At 38.6% G+C, this 15,792-nt stretch overlaps 1 protein-coding gene across 1 annotated transcript; it reads left to right on the top strand.

The window, feature by feature from the left end:
* The first annotated feature begins 184 nt into the window (after nt 1-184).
* Nucleotides 185-15,181, top strand: anapc2 (anaphase promoting complex subunit 2). The gene is made up of 14 exons (XM_073841053.1): nt 185-439; nt 1,236-1,491; nt 3,276-3,600; nt 4,046-4,178; nt 6,582-6,783; nt 6,890-7,009; nt 7,098-7,215; nt 7,293-7,471; nt 7,705-7,846; nt 10,826-10,901; nt 11,050-11,253; nt 13,412-13,544; nt 14,454-14,695; nt 14,807-15,181. The coding sequence occupies exons 1-14, from the start codon at nt 374-376 to the stop codon at nt 15,017-15,019; spliced, it is 2,409 nt and encodes an 802-aa protein (XP_073697154.1). The 5' UTR covers nt 185-373; the 3' UTR covers nt 15,020-15,181.
* The last annotated feature ends 611 nt before the right edge of the window (nt 15,182-15,792 follow it).

Genomic DNA, 15,792 nt, shown 5'->3' with positions numbered 1-15,792 from the left:
TACATTTGTATAAAAATGGTTTTCATTATTAATAAAATTATTATAAATAATTTCAACAACAATATTATTAATATTATTATTGATATTACTACTAGTACTACTACTGCTACCACTTTTATTATTTTTACGAACAACTTTTAATTTACATGATTATCGACATCCGTCAACGTGTCGTCATCGGCGCGCGACAGTTGTTTAAAGAAAAGCGCTATAATTTGTCGGCGTAATAAATAAAGAAGATATAAATGGCTTTGATCATATGATTTTGGATTAAACAGTCACGGAGTAAAATGAAAATCCACGTATGGTAACGGCACAGAACATTATACCTTTAACCCAGGGTATTTGAGTATTGTTTAAAGTCTGAGACGGAATGAACGACGTGCAGTCAATACCACAGGGACTTTCAGCAGCCTGGGACACAGTGACATCTGCACTGGTGAGTGTTTGACATATTACGGTGCAACTAGGCCTGTCGCAATAATCAATATATCGACTTATCGCACAATATATGTACATGACCTCAATCATTTTTGGTGACGCAATATATTGCCCATTAATGTCACTATATTTTTTTTGCATTCCACTTGCGCCTGTGCCTTTTGCAGCATCTCGTACATAACGTGGTGTAGTCATTAGGTGTTGGTTCAAATGTAAAAAACAAAAACATTCATCTGCAGATATGGCCTTGTTTAGGGATCTGTGCCTTTGTGCATACGGACATCTGACCGCTAAGTAGGGATTGTGTTTATCAGGAATAGTGTGCACTATTAATTTACAGAGAAAAATCTCCATACAAGTTCGTTGTGCATTTTTCTTTTTTCTACTTGTTACTTTGCACTTTTGTTAGAAAATGTTTATTTACTATTTATTAGGTATCTAATATTTTCATACTTAATTTTCATTATATAAAAATATTTATAAGAATTAAATGTTTGTTGTCATTTGAAAGTGTGTAGCTGTAGGCATTTGCAATATAATGCTGTTATATTATGATTATATATTCAGTGGCATAAAATGGTCTGAAAATGGCAATAATATCGCTTATCTCAATTATTTCTGGGGCAATATATTGCACAACAAAAAGTTGTTATCGTGACAGGCCTAGTAACTAGGCAGTAATCCAGCTTCTAATGGTAGCTTTATTAACAAAACGAGTACCTTGGTACTTGGACATGATTAATAGCATTGTTGAAGTACCTTTCAAAAGCTGGAATCCAAATATGACTCTTTAGGTGTCTCCTGTGCCACCAAATGCTTCAACTGATGAGATTCTCTCTGAAGCCTTGGCGCTGCTGGGTATACATGGATTGGGTCAGTATGTGGAGGGTTGGCTACTAGAGACTCTGCAGGTGCGTTTGACTACTTCTGTTGCTCCAGAGTTCTGGACGGGGCTTAAGCAGCCAGAGGGGGAGTCACAGGAGAGGGACGGGGCAAAGGCTTTACTAGAAGCCTTCAGAAAACTTTTCCAAGAGCTACAGCCTTTCCTTGGTATGTCATGCCCTATTCGATGGCAACTGTATTAGTTACATTTTAACAGCCGATGTGTATCTGAAAAACTGATATTAGACAGGTATAGGGTGTACTTATTGTGGCAGTTGTGTTGTAGCTGAATTTAATTAGAAAAACTGTAAAACTACACTAAACTATTGGACTGTTTAAAATGCACTTGTTTGTTGGTGGTTGGAATGCATTAATCAAGATGCTTTAGCATAGTTGTTGTCAACCTTTCGGACTCAAACCAAAATTTATTCAGACACCTTCAACATTTCTCACATTATTACAATTAATTAGTTATAGTTTAGAAAATGGTAATAAAATATAATAAACTGTGTCAGAACAAATCCGTCTTGATGATGTCAGATAACTTTGATAGAAATGTATGTAATGGATTGGAACTGTTAGTATGACAGTATTTACGCAACTATCATTACTTTGTTGACCAATTACAAAGAAATAGTTAATTTTGTTCAGTCTGTGGTGTAAAAAGTTCACATTAGCAGTTCAAGAAAAAAACACTTAAACAAAAAGATTTAGGTCAAAGTGTCAGAATAATTTTGATCCCAAATTTTTATCAATTTTACTGGTAGTCCACTGTATGAAGTATTTTGGGGTATAATATGTCACAGTTTACTTTATTTTGCTATCCTCACTTACATAAATAAACTATAGTGTCTTGCACCCACTTGTAACAGATATCAAAAATTATATCTGGTGTCTGAATAATTTTACAGTAGTCAACATTTGAAGTGAATCAAAATAGTTCATCAAAGTTGTCCTAAAATGGGTATTGTTTTGGTTTTAGGACAACTTTGATTAAAGGTTTTGATTCACTTCAAATGTTGACTACTGTATATATACAGTACGTATATAATGTAATAAGTATTATTGACAACCTGGGAGTGTTAACAGCTAAATTAGCCACAATTCACTTCATGTTTCAAGAACTGTACATTTGTCAAAAAAAAAACTGTTGTTATTGAGGACAAATTAGAGCTGAAAGGCTCTAAAAATTCATGGCATTAAATGTTGTATGCACACAAAAAATAAATATTTCCTCAGCATTTTTTATCTTGTTTTAAAAAACAAATATCTAAATATCCTTAAATCAAAATACATTTACTTGAGTCGCAAAATAAAGATATGAAGGCTACACTGTAAAAAGTTTGAACCAGATTCAACTTAAAAACCTAAGTTCAGCAGCTGCCTTAAAATTTTAAGTTAAGTCAGCTTAAAACTACAAGTCATTTTAACTTATTACAATAAAAATGAGTTAATTTAACTTATGAGTTGAAATAACTTAAGTTGTTTTTACGTCAAATTTAAGGCAGCTGCTGAACTTAAGTTTTTAAGTAGAAACTGGTGAAAACTTTTTACAGTGTAAGAAACAACAAAAGTGAGTTTATGCTTAAAACTAGAACATATGTATTGGGCAATGGGGTATAAAAACTTGAAATCTAAATCAAATTCGATTGATTGAAAACAAGTAAATATCTTAATTTAAGACATTTGAGCTGGAAAACAAGACAAAAATACTAAGGAAGAACATCACTTTTTTCCATTTTGTAGTATTTGCGAGCAGAGCTATTTAAACATTTAGCTATTGTGTTTGTAAAATGAATAAAACATCTGCAGAAAGTTGTATCGCTAGAAGGATTGCTAAAACGGTGCATTGTGTTTCACCTAGATATTTAGACATATTGTGTTCCTTTCATTTTTTTTCCATAATGTAAATCTACTCTGTTAATCTTACTCTCCATTTTTTGTTTCTCAAGATGGTCTTGAAAGACTGGGCTCATGGCAGGATGAGAGCCGTGGGGGTCTGTCTGGTCCAGGGGCCCGTGGTCTAGCTGAGAGAGCTTTCTCTGTCATTCGTGCCATTCTACTGTTTTCCCCTCCACCTGTGCTGCAAGAGCATGTGTTGGAATTTTACAGCCGCACCTTCTCTGTGCACATGAGTCACGCAGGGGAAGCTGTGGAGTCTGAGGAGGGCACAGCAGAACATGATGAAGGCGGTTTGTGCCCAGGCTGTGCCAGCCTACCTCACCTGTGTTGGTGTCAGGAAGCTCTGGAGCAGCTTCAAGAGCTCAGCCACATACTGTGAGTTAAAGAGAAGTACCATTCTGATAACAATAGGTATTGTAAAATTCTTGTATACTCAATAGCATAAAACATCATAATATTCATAGACAACGTGGAAGAATACCGAATACATCACGCAGGGAAAGTGTGTACTCTCTAGGCATGTTTTATTTATTTATTTATTTATTTGTAAGATGAGTGATTATTGTAAAAAAAATACATATTATATGAACCTACTTTTAATCCAATTTTATTTATTTATTTTGGTAAAAATGTTATGGAAGTCTGATCAGATGAGTCAAAAGAGATTACTTCCCTCAGAAATACTTGCATGTTGTGTGATGCATACTTTAAAAATAACACAAGCAGTATGGTTGTCTTCCAAACATCCCAATGTGACTTTGTTGGAAAGGTGGATTAATAGGATATATAATGTCTTCATAAATGTCTTTTGTAATTTCAGCTCCAGACTACAGCTGTTGGAACGCGTGAGCTCAGAGGCCGTGACCAGCATCCTACACCAGCTGATAGAGCAGAGGATGGAGCAGCGCTGCAGGGGAGAATACGAGAGTTCTTTTCTCACCGACTTCAATGATGTACACACATTTAATTCAATTTGACACGAATGTTGATGCTTAGATTTAATCACAAGGATTTAAACTTCTGTAGAAATTCCATTAAGAGTCCAAAATGTATAACTTGATCCATGTAGATTTGAAATGAGTTTTATTTGTCAACACAAAACTTTAGTTTGCAAATTCTAACGTTTGACAGGTTTATTTAACGATAAATTATTTAATAACATACACTTTTTATCTTTTGAAAAGTAAGTTATACAAGAGTAAAAGCGCTACAGTTTTTATTTTTTTTTATTTGGGGGTTTGGGGATGTTCAGTAGATTCCTAACCCAAAGTATAAGCAGTAGAAGTATGTAACAGATAATTTTAATGGTAGATTTATTTGAACAGTGAGAGAAAGAAATGTTTTTGTATTTTAATAAATGAAATAAGTATTTGATCCCCTATCAATCAGCTAGATTTCGGGCCCCTTGGTGTCTTTTATACAGGTAACAGGCTAAAATTATATTAAGATTAGGAGCACTCCTAATCTCAGTTTGTTACCTATATAAAAGATACCTGTCCACAGAAGCAATCAGTCAATCAGATTCCAAACTCTCCACCATGGCCAAGACCAAAGAGTTGTCCAAGGGACAAGATTGTAGACCTACATAAGGCTGAAATGGCCTACAGGACCATTGCCAAGCAGCTTGGTGAGAACGTGACAACAGTTGGTGCGATTATTTGCAAATGGAAGAAACATAAAATAACTGTCAATCTCCCTTGGTCTGGGGCTCCATGCAAGATCTCACCTTGTGGAGTTTTTAGTGATCATGAGAACGGTGAGGAATCAGCCCAGAACTACTTGGGAGGATCTTGTCAGTGAACTCAAGGCAGCTGGGACCGTGGTCACTAAGAAAACAATTAGTAACACACTACGCCGTGAAGGACTGAAATCCTGCAGTGCCCGCAAGGTCCCCCTGCTCAAAGCACATGTACAGGCCCATCTGAAGTTTGCCAATGAACATCTGAATGATACAGAGAAGAACTGGCTGAAAGTGTTTGGAGGAGGTGGAATGCTGCCTATGACCCCAAGAACACCATCCCCACCATCAAACATGGAGATGGAAACATTATGCTTTGGGGGTGTCTTTCTGCTAAGGGGACAGGACAACTGCACCGCATCAAAGGGACAATGGACGGGGCCATGTACCATCAAATCTTGGGTGAGAACCTCCTTCCCTCAGCTAGGGCCTTGAAAATGGGTTGTGGATGGGTGTTCCAGCATGACAAATTAGTGGCTCAAGAAGAAGCAAATTAGGGTCCTGGAGTGGCCTAGCCAGTCTCCAGAACTTAAGCCCAAAGAAAATCTGTGGAGGGAGCTGAAGGTTCGACTTGCCAATCAGCCTCAAAACCTTAATGACTTGGAGAGGATCTGCAAAGAGGAGTGGGACAAAATCCCTCCTGAAATGTGTACAAACGTGGTGGCCAACTACAAGAAACGTCTGACCTCTGTGATTGCCAACAAGAGTTTGGCCGCCATGTACTAAATCAGCGGTTCCCAATTCCAGTCCTCGCGCCCCACCGCTCTGCACATTTTGCATGTCTCTCTTAGTTAACACACCTGATTCAGATAACCAGCTCATTAGAAGTGAGGTCCATGCAGGAACTGCGATCCGATTGACATGGTCCCTGCAAAAGTGTTCATTGCTCCCTGCTCCCTAAGCGGGGTAAATCTGTTTACTATACTTCCAAACATTCATTCACATATTTGCGCTACTCCACCGCATGTAGCGTCTTCACACACAGATGAAATTTACTAGAGAAGTGTGACATAAGTGCATCTGTAAATAAATGCATTTTAAATTTATTTAAATTAAAATTTAACTTCAAATGGAACACATACGCTCACTTCGAACTAATGAATAATGGCGGAATATCCTGTGATGTCCACTTCGAAGGGCAGCAACGTTGGAATAGAACAAACGTCGGAAGCGATGCGTGAAACACACAAAATGTGCAGAGCGTTGGGTCGCGAGGACTGGAATTGGGAACCGCTGTACTAAATCATGTTTTGCAAAGGGGTCAAATACTTATTCACTCATTAAAATGCAAATCCTTTTTTTGAAATGCATTTTTCTGGATTATTTTTTGTTGTTATTCTGTCTCTCAATCTTCAAATAAACCTACTATTAAAATTATAGACTGATCATTTCTTTTAGTGGGCAAACGTACAAAATAAATTGATTAAATGTTTGTTTTCATATGTGAACATAAGCAAAGTTTTGAGCTAATTGGCTTTAAGAATATGGTGGATTTGTTTTTACATTTTAATTTTCAAGCTTAAAGTGTCCATTTAAAGTAATGTTAATTAAGAAATTGTGTTAAGTCTTATTGATGGATGTTCATCTAAATAACACCAATAAATCACTGTATTTCCAGTGGTTGGGGAAGGTTTTGGGATGGCTGAGCAGGGTGTTTGCCAGTAAGGTGGAAGAGGTAGGGAGCAATGCCATACCTACAGATGGCACAACGGGTCAGCCAACCAATGCTCTCCTCCAGCGGTGGCACTGTCACATGCACCAGTTCTTTTGCCGTATCTACGTAAACATGAGAATTGAAGAGCTCTTCAGCATCATACGAGGTGAGAATGAAACTCCATTTATGTAGCATATTATGTGTAATCTCATTTTGGTTTTGGTTTGGTTTGTTTCATGGGAATTTTTTTTTCTTCTGCTTAATTGTTGCAGATTTTCCAGAGTCTATTCCTGCCATTGAGGATCTTAAGTTCTGTCTGGAACGGACCAATCAGAGGCAGCAGCTTCTTGCCTCCCTCAAATCAGCCTTTGAAACACGACTGCTGCATCCAGGTCAGTGATTCAATCAGTTTTCACAATCGCTAAATACTCAAGTGTAAAAATGTTTTGACCTTCATCATGTTTTCTTTTTCCACTTTAGGAGTCCACACATCTGACATTATCACTGTTTATATTTCTGCCATCAAAGCTCTAAGAGAACTTGACCCCTCTATGGTGATCTTGCAAGTGGCCTGCCAACCCATTCGCAAATATCTCAGGTTTGTCTACGTCACTGCACTAAACCAGTTCCATTACTGAGGTGGTTAATCCGTTGTTGTAATGTTGGAAATTACAGAACGCGTGAGGACACTGTGCGTCAGATAGTGGGCAGTCTGACAGGTGATGCAGAGGGGTGTACTGATCTAGCCAATGAGCTCTCTCGAGCTGACCCTGTTACCTTGGAGACGCAGGATAGTGAAGATGAGGGAAGTGATCCAGAGGACTGGACCCCAGATCCCACTGATGCTCTCACAGGTTAGTGTAAACTGCCAACTTTTTTAGGGTTAATGTTAATAATAATAATATTGAAAGTAAATAATGCTAAATCGAGTTTCATGGCCAGTTTAGGATATTTCTGGTGTAATATTCTGTCAAATTTATACAGTCAATGCAGAATACAAACAAGTCAATACAGTCTGCAGTCACAGAAATTTGAGTCCTAACAGGTAATCCACATTTCAACTCTCTCACTGCCTTTCTCTCTGTAGATAAAACCGGCTCTAAACGGCGCTCTTCTGACATCATCAGTCTTCTGGTCAGCATTTATGGAAGTAAAGAGATCTTCATTAATGAGTACAAGACTGTACTGGCTGACCGACTTCTGCATCAGCTCAACTACAACACAGCCAGGTAACTCACCTTAAACACCCAAACATATAATACACTGCTTCCACTATAATCCTTCACTTAGCGCTCCTGAATCAACTTTTCACTTTTTACATTTTGTGTTTTGTGTTTACCATCCTCTCTAATTGTTTTTACTGCTGTAGCTTTAAGACACATGCGAACACCCTTTGTAATGATTCGTTGACATGTGAAATAATATACAGTATGTCACAAAAGTGAGTACACCCCTCATATTTCAGCAACCATCTTAGTATATCTTCTCAAGGGACAATACTGTAGAAATGAAACATGCATGTATTTTAAAGTAGTCAATGTGAAGCTTGTATAGCTGCATAGATTTATTGTTCCCTTAAAATTATTCAACATACAGGCATTATTGTCAAAATAGCTGGCAACAAAAGTGAGTACACCCTAAGTGAACTTGTCAAAAGTGTCAATATATTGTGTTAGCACCATTGTTATCTGGCACTGCCTTAATCATCCTGGGCATGGAATTGACCATAGCTGCACAGGTTGCTGGGATCCTCTTCCACTCCTCACGGAGCTGCTGGACGTTAGACACATGGTGCTTCTCCACCTTCCGCTTGAGGATGCCCCACAGGTGATTAACAGGGTTCAGGTCTGGAGACATACTTGGCCACCCCATCACCTTCACCTTCAGCTTCCTCAGCAAGGCAGTTGTCATCTTGGTGGTGTGTTTGGGATCATTATCATGTTGGAAAACTGCCGTTCGGTCTAGTTTCTGGAGGAAAGGAAAGGAAAGGAAAGGAAAGGAGGTGAAGTGAGGCCAAGTACGGTGACCCATACTAGGAATTTGTGCTCTGCATTTAACCCATCCAAGTGCACACACACAGTAGTGAACACACACACACCGTGAACACACACCCGGAGCAGTGGGCAGCCATTGCTGCGGCGCCAGGGGAGCAGTTGGGGGTACGGTGCCTTGCTCAAGGGACTCACCTCAGTCGTGGTATTGAGGGTGAAGAGAGTACTGGTTATTCACTCCCCCCACCTACAATCCCTGCCGGACCTGAGACTCGAACCTGCAACCTTTGAGTTACAAGTCCGACGCTCTAACCATTAGACCACGGCTGCCCCCTAAAAGGGGAAAGGGGAAGGGAATTTGTACTCTGCATTTTACCCATCCAAGTGCGCACACCTGGAGCAGTGGGCTGCCATATTGCGGCGCCCGGGGGAGCAGTTGGGGGTTGGGTGCCTTGCTCAAGGGTCTCACCTCAGTCTCACCTGCCGGACCTGAGATTCGAACCCGCAATCCTTGGATTACAAGTCCGACTCTCTCACCGTTATGCCACGACTGCCCCTGAAAGGCATCATGTTCTGCTTTAGAATGTATAGTACATAATGGAATCCATGTTTCCCTCAATGAACTGAAGCTCCTCAGTACCAGCAGGACTCATGCGGCCCCAGACCATGATGCTACCACCACCACCATGATTGACTGTAGGCAAGACACAGTTTTCTTGGTACTCCTCACCAGGGCATCGCCACACATGCTGGGCACCATCTGAGCCAAACAAGTTTATCTTATAGTCTCATCAGACCACAGGACATGGTTCCAGTAATTCATGCTCTTGGACAGGTTGTCTTCAGCAAACTGTTTGCAGGCTTTTTTGTGACCCAGCTTCAAATGAGGCTTCCTTCTGGGATGACGCCTATGCAAACCGACTTGTTGCAGTGTGCGGCATATGGTCTGAGCACTGAAAAGCTGACCTTCTACTTCTGCAACCTTTAAAGCAATGGTGGCAGCACTCATGTGTCTGTTTTTTGAAGCCAGGTTCTTCACCTGATGCACAGAACGAGTGCTTAACTTCGCTGATCGACCCTTACAAGGCCTGTTCTGAATGGAGCCCATCTTGGAAAACCTCTGTATGACCCTGACCACTGTAGTGTAACTCAGTTTCTGGGTGCTACTAAACCTCTAATAGCCTTGGCCATCTTTGTGGACAATTCTAATTCTCAAATCCTCAAGAGAGTTCTTCGCCATGAGATGCCATGTTGAACATCCAGTGGTCAGTATGAGAGAATTGTACTTAAAGCACATAATTTTAACTGCTCTAATCTAAGATACACAACTTTGTATGGTCCTGTCAAGCAGAAAAAAAACATATACATGATGAATGGGACATGTGGCTTTGCATGGTTAAACAACATACTGATGTTATCACTTAGGGTGTACTCACTTTTGTTGCCAGCTATTTTGACAATAATGGCTATATGTTGAGTTATTTTCAGAGGACAGTAAATCTATACTGCTATATACAAGCTCCATCCATTAATAACAACCTCTTTACAAAGCATACAGTTGTGATGATCAAATATTTAAAACATTATAAACAGTCTACAAACAGAAAATAAATAAATAAATAGTATTAATAAATATAAAACTAAGAAAAAAGAAATTGAATATTTTGAGTATTAATATCAATATTTTAAAGACATTGAGTAAAGAACTTCTTTTTGTTTTGCTTTTGAACATTTTATTGACTGTTGATAGGGTCTCTTTTTATACAGTTTTTTGTTTTGAATATTAAGAAATGTTTGGAAATTATTTTATTTAATTTGAGAAATAAAAGTAGTTGTTATTGATGATGCACATGCATGTGTTCAAATTCCAAAGTATAAATTGTATGAATGTATAAATTGTTAAATGTTAATAACATATATATACCTTAAATGTACTTTAGGTCATGTTGGATAAAAATCTCTCAAATGTTAATGTAAATGTATTAGTGAGAAATTTGCAGAATTAGAAACCGATTCATTTTTACAACCTTGCTTCAGCCTAGTTAAAATGTTGGGCAGTAAGTTTTGAGTTATTGACATATGCAAAGTATAATGATCTATTACAAAAGATGAAGGACACTTTAAAGCAAAAGTAAAATGGAGAGTGCTGTTTGTTTACTAGGTTTTTAATATGTACAGTACTTATGTACTTTAATTCCCTCCTTTTTGTGTTTATAGAGAGATTCGCAACGTAGAGCTGTTGAAACTGAGGTTTGGCGAGTCCCACATGCATTATTGTGAGGTGATGTTAAAGGTATGCTTTGGGCTCTTCTCAACTCTGGTCGACAAATGTACTTCCCTTAGTTCAGTCATCCTGTTATGATAATATGCGACCTCAAATGGATTTAGTTCCATTATGTGAGCTATTTATATTGAACGTATCTGTCTGTCTTTCTTTGCAGGATGTAGCAGACTCTCGGCGGATCAACACTAATATTCGTGAGGAAGAGAGTCGTCTTCCTGTAGAGGAGCAGTCTACATTACCGCTGTCTGCCATGATCATTTCATCTGAGTTCTGGCCACAGCTGAAGGAGGAGAAGATGGAACTGCCTACGGTCATATCTAAAGCCATGGAGGACTACACACACCGCTTTGAAAAACTCAAGGTACTTCCTGTCCAGTGGTTTTGTTTTAGGACCCAAGTGTGTTTACTCAACACATTAGCAGTGGTGGACAGTAACGAAGTAGTTGTACTTCGTTACTGTACTTAAGTACATTTTTCAAGTATCTGTACTTTACTGGAGTAGTTTTATTTTGAGTGACTTTTACTTTTACTTCACTACATTCCAAAGCATAAGATCGTACTTTTTACTTCACTACATTCATAAAACATGTCGTTACTCCTTATAATATATCACGTGTTCCGAGACGCAGAAGCGGTGTCTGATTAATGAACAAACTGATTCTTTTCAATCGGTTCGCAAAACGCAACTAACGATTCATTCACGAATTGGACTGATCCAATTGCAGCTGTTCTCGAGTTGACAACTCGCTGATTCAAATGAGCCGTTTAGAGCGAGTCTCCAGTCAACTGGATTCACAAATAAGAACCGGGAGATCTTGTGAGCGCGCGCGCGAGTGATGCTGCGAAAAGTAAGTTATGTTAATTAGGATTAATTATTGTAACTGTCAGTTGTTTGCGAACTAAATCTGCTGTAAAGGGGTGATGTATTTAAGCCCTCTGAAATGCTTGAATGCAGGTACATCAACATCATTGTCTCTTTTTAGGTCAAAAAACGAAAACATTAACATAACACAGATTAAATAAAATAACTCATGCACGTTCATATTCCTCGATGCTGTAACCTTAACAGTTTTATTAAAATGCTACGTATTTAGCCCTATGTGACATCTGTTTTTATATCGTTTGGATCGACTAGCCTAGTAGACAGATATAAATGTTTATTCATAACTATACTGAAAATAAGTAAAAATTGTTAGCTAATGCTAACTGTCTAGCTAACAAGTTTTCAGATATGAAGTCCAAATATTTATAATCAACCACCTAGACAGATTACATCTGTGGGAAAAAGAAAAGATGTGATGTTCAGAATTAACTACAGTAATTATCAAAGTGGGAAGTGATGCCCTCTGGGGGCATTTGGCCAGGGGTGTTTTTACACCACAGACAATGTTTGAGAAAAAAGAAAAATATTATGAAAATATAATTACATTTTTCTTCCTTACTTCAGGCCTTATTCTCATATCATGTATAACTGTGACGTTCTGCAAAATAACAAGCTTTACGACTCTTTTCTTACTGGTGAAAATGAGATGGTCAAATCAGTTTTCTCTCAGGTGCATCGCAATGTAAGCTTCACAGTGAACATCACTCTTGTCAACGTAGTCCATATCAACAACAAAAATCTATCTTGACTCCATATAGGCTAGTGGTTATATTGGGAAAATCCAAGGCTTTTTGAAGTCAAGTCAAGTCAAGTCAAGATTATACAGCGCTTTTTACAATACAAGTTGTGTCAAAGCAACCTTACAGTATTAAAATAATAAAATAAAATGTCAATAATAATGCAAGAGTTCCATATTGCAACAAAGTCAAATTGGGGAGGACTCATCTGGCTCCCATGGCTTTGTGCCGGTGGCCGTTTAGGGTAGGAGTTCTTTCTTGATGATCTGTCTCTGGGGCTCATCTAGTTGACACGGTATCCGCTGACATTCGGCTGTAGGTGTTGATCCACCATCTGCTCTAGGTTTGGACTGGATCCGGGGGACTGCAGTGACCATCTGATCTGGATACTGACTGGATCTGGTGGCTATGGTGACCTGGGAATAAGAAACAAACAGACTAATATTAATGTAGATGCAAGAGTTCCAAGTTGCCACAAAATCAGATTGGAGAGGTTTTCGCTGTCTTGCGTCGATTTTTTCAATTGAACAGTAGGATTATAAAAAAAATTCTATGCTTATATAAAATTAAATTAAGTAGCCTTTATAAAATTGCAAAATAGTTCAGTACTTTTTTACTTAAGTACACAAAAAATGTAGTACTTTTGTACTTTTACTCGAGTAAAATTGAAAAAGGAGTACTTATACTTTTACTGGAGTAATATTCTATTATACGTATCTGTACTTTTACTCAAGTACTTGATTTGTGTACTTCGTCCTCCACTGCACATTAGCAAGAGTTTGTTTAGATTCTTCAGTTCTTTATGATTTCTGAATCATGCCATTGATAATACATGGCTGATTTTTCTTTATCCTAATGTTCTGTTCAAAATACAATTTTTTTTTCTTTTTATTTTGCAGGCCATGAGGACTCTGAGGTGGAAGCCTCACCTGGGTTCTGTTACACTGGATGTGGAGCTGGAAGACAGAACGATTGCAAACCTCACTGTGACTCCCATTCACGCTGCCATTATTTTACACTTCCAAGACAAAGGTGTGGAGAATTAGTTCACCAAAATCATTTTTTCACCCTTAGGTTGTTCCAAATCTGTTTGACTTTCTTCTGTGGAGCACAAAGAAGTAACTTACCTAAATGTCTGCAATTTTCCACATAAAATGAAAATCAACTCTGGCTGTCAAGATCCAAAAATGACAAAGAAGTGCTATAAAAGTTTTTTAAAGTTAAAGGTTTTGTATGAAGAACAGACTAGAAAGTTATTATTCATTGAAATCTTTTGAAAGTTTGGATGAACAACAATAGTTATTTTTTTTATAGTTATTATTTATTACTTGGGAGAAATCAATCAATCCGGATACAGACCAGTCTGAAACCTTAGTAGGCCGATCCTGGGTCTCTCAACAAAAAACCCAATATGGTTTATTAGCTCTGTGACCTACAAAAGTTCAAGATTCTTGCATGTTTTTTTTTTCATGATAATTGACATAAATTTTGAAGCCTAAATACAATTGCTTTTGATGTCACCATCACTAAGCTTTCGACCATTGTTTCAAAAACATTTGCCCTAAAAGTCTTAGTTAAAATTGTTTGCAAAACCATGATTTTGAACACAAAAAGGGTGTAAAAGTGGACAACTGGGTAGACATTTTATGTTTGGTGTGATGATGTTTAATATCCCTGACAACCTCTGTAGTTCCATTAAGCCTTGTTAGTAACATTATTACTGCTGTGTTTGATGTAGTTGAATAAACTGTGAAAATATTTTGATATTCTGTTAACCACAGACCTAATGTCTCTGTACTGGTTTCCAGGTTTTGACCTATTAAAATATATTTGCAGCATTTTATGCATTATGAGCATGTGCACTACCTAGAGTGCAAATGAATGACAATCCTGATTATTCGTTAGCCTGAAGTTCCAATACTATTTGTTTTCCCTCATTAGGAACATGGACGTTGGAAGAGCTGAGTGGTGTCCTTGGCGTACCACAAGAGATGGTGCGCAGGAAGCTGGCGCTTTGGCAGCAGCAGGGCGTGCTGCGGGAGGAAGCCGGAGGTCGATATACTGTGCAAGAGACGAGCTCTTGCAGGGAGAGGTCTGACAGAAGTGTCATGCTTATAGACAGTGATGAGGAGGGAGACTCCAACACTGCAACACAGTCTGAGCAGAGAGAAGAGAAACTACAGGTTATTTATACACTTACAACTCTTGTCATAACAGTAATGCAACACTGCTCAGGACATTATTTGCCATTTAATGCTAAGACAATGCTAAACTGTTTTCCCTTATTTTCCCAGCTGTTCTGGGCCTATATTCAGGCCATGCTGACTAACCTGGAGAGCATGACTTTGGAGAGGATCCACTCCATGCTGCGAATGTTTGTGGCAGCAGGATCTGGTGTCACTGAGATGGATGTGAATGAGCTGCAGGCTTTCCTGCAGAAGAAAGTCAGAGCCCACCAGCTTATTGTGTCCACTGGTGTCTACAGACTACCCAAGACTACTCAATAGTCAGAAACTAGTGAGTGGAAACTAGAAAAGTGATAATGAACTTTATTATCTCATGTCAAATACACAAATTATCCTTTTTGTTCATTGTGCAAAATAATAAAACAATGAGTTTGTAATCACATCTTGCAGTCTTTTTAGTGTGTAAAATGCTGTAAAAATGTTTTTTTGCCACCATCCCGATTTCTTCTGTTTTTGTGTCTCATTCATAATAAATAGTTTTGATCTTCAAACGGAATACAAAGTAAAACCTCAATTGTGATAAGAGTTAGATGGCTCTTGGGTGACCGGCAACCATATCACCCTGTAGGCCCAAGACTGATTGCCCACTGAAGCTAAGCAGAGTTGAGCCTGTTTAGTACCTCAATGGGAGACCTCCTGGGAAATCTATGTTGCTGCTGGAAGAGGTGTTAGTAAGGCCAGCAGGGGGTGCTCACCTTGTGGTCTGTGTGGGTCCTAACAGCCCAGTATAGTGATGGGGACACTATACTGTCAAAAAGCAACGTCCTTCAGATGAGACGTTAAACCGAAGTTCTGACTTTCTGTGGTCATTAAAAATCCCAGGATGTCTTTTAAAAAAAAAAGAGTAGGGGGGGACCTCGGCATCCTGGCCAAATTCCCCCATTGCCCTCAGACCGCCATGGCCTCCTAACCATCCCCATATATACTGATTGGCTTCATCACTCTGTCTCATCTCCACCAATATGCTGGTGTGTTGTGGGCGTTCTGGTTCAACTTGCTGCTGTCGCATCATCATGGTTGTGGCTACTGTAGCA

This window comes from Garra rufa, chromosome 5 (assembly GCF_049309525.1).
Source record: "Garra rufa chromosome 5, GarRuf1.0, whole genome shotgun sequence".
NCBI lineage: Eukaryota > Metazoa > Chordata > Actinopteri > Cypriniformes > Cyprinidae > Garra > Garra rufa.
The sequence above is the reverse complement of the archived record's forward strand: the minus strand, read 5'-3'. Positions and strand labels throughout refer to the sequence as shown.

Bases quoted from the DNA above. Each gene is read 5' to 3' on its own strand.
- anapc2 (XM_073841053.1), top strand. From the start codon at position 374: ATGAACGACGTGCAGTCAATACCACAGGGACTTTCAGCAGCCTGGGAC. The intron at 3,601-4,045 runs GTGAGTTAAAGA...TTGTAATTTCAG, and splicing joins CAAGAGCTCAGCCACATACT to CTCCAGACTACAGCTGTTGG. The intron at 11,254-13,411 runs GTACTTCCTGTC...TTTATTTTGCAG, and splicing joins ACCGCTTTGAAAAACTCAAG to GCCATGAGGACTCTGAGGTG.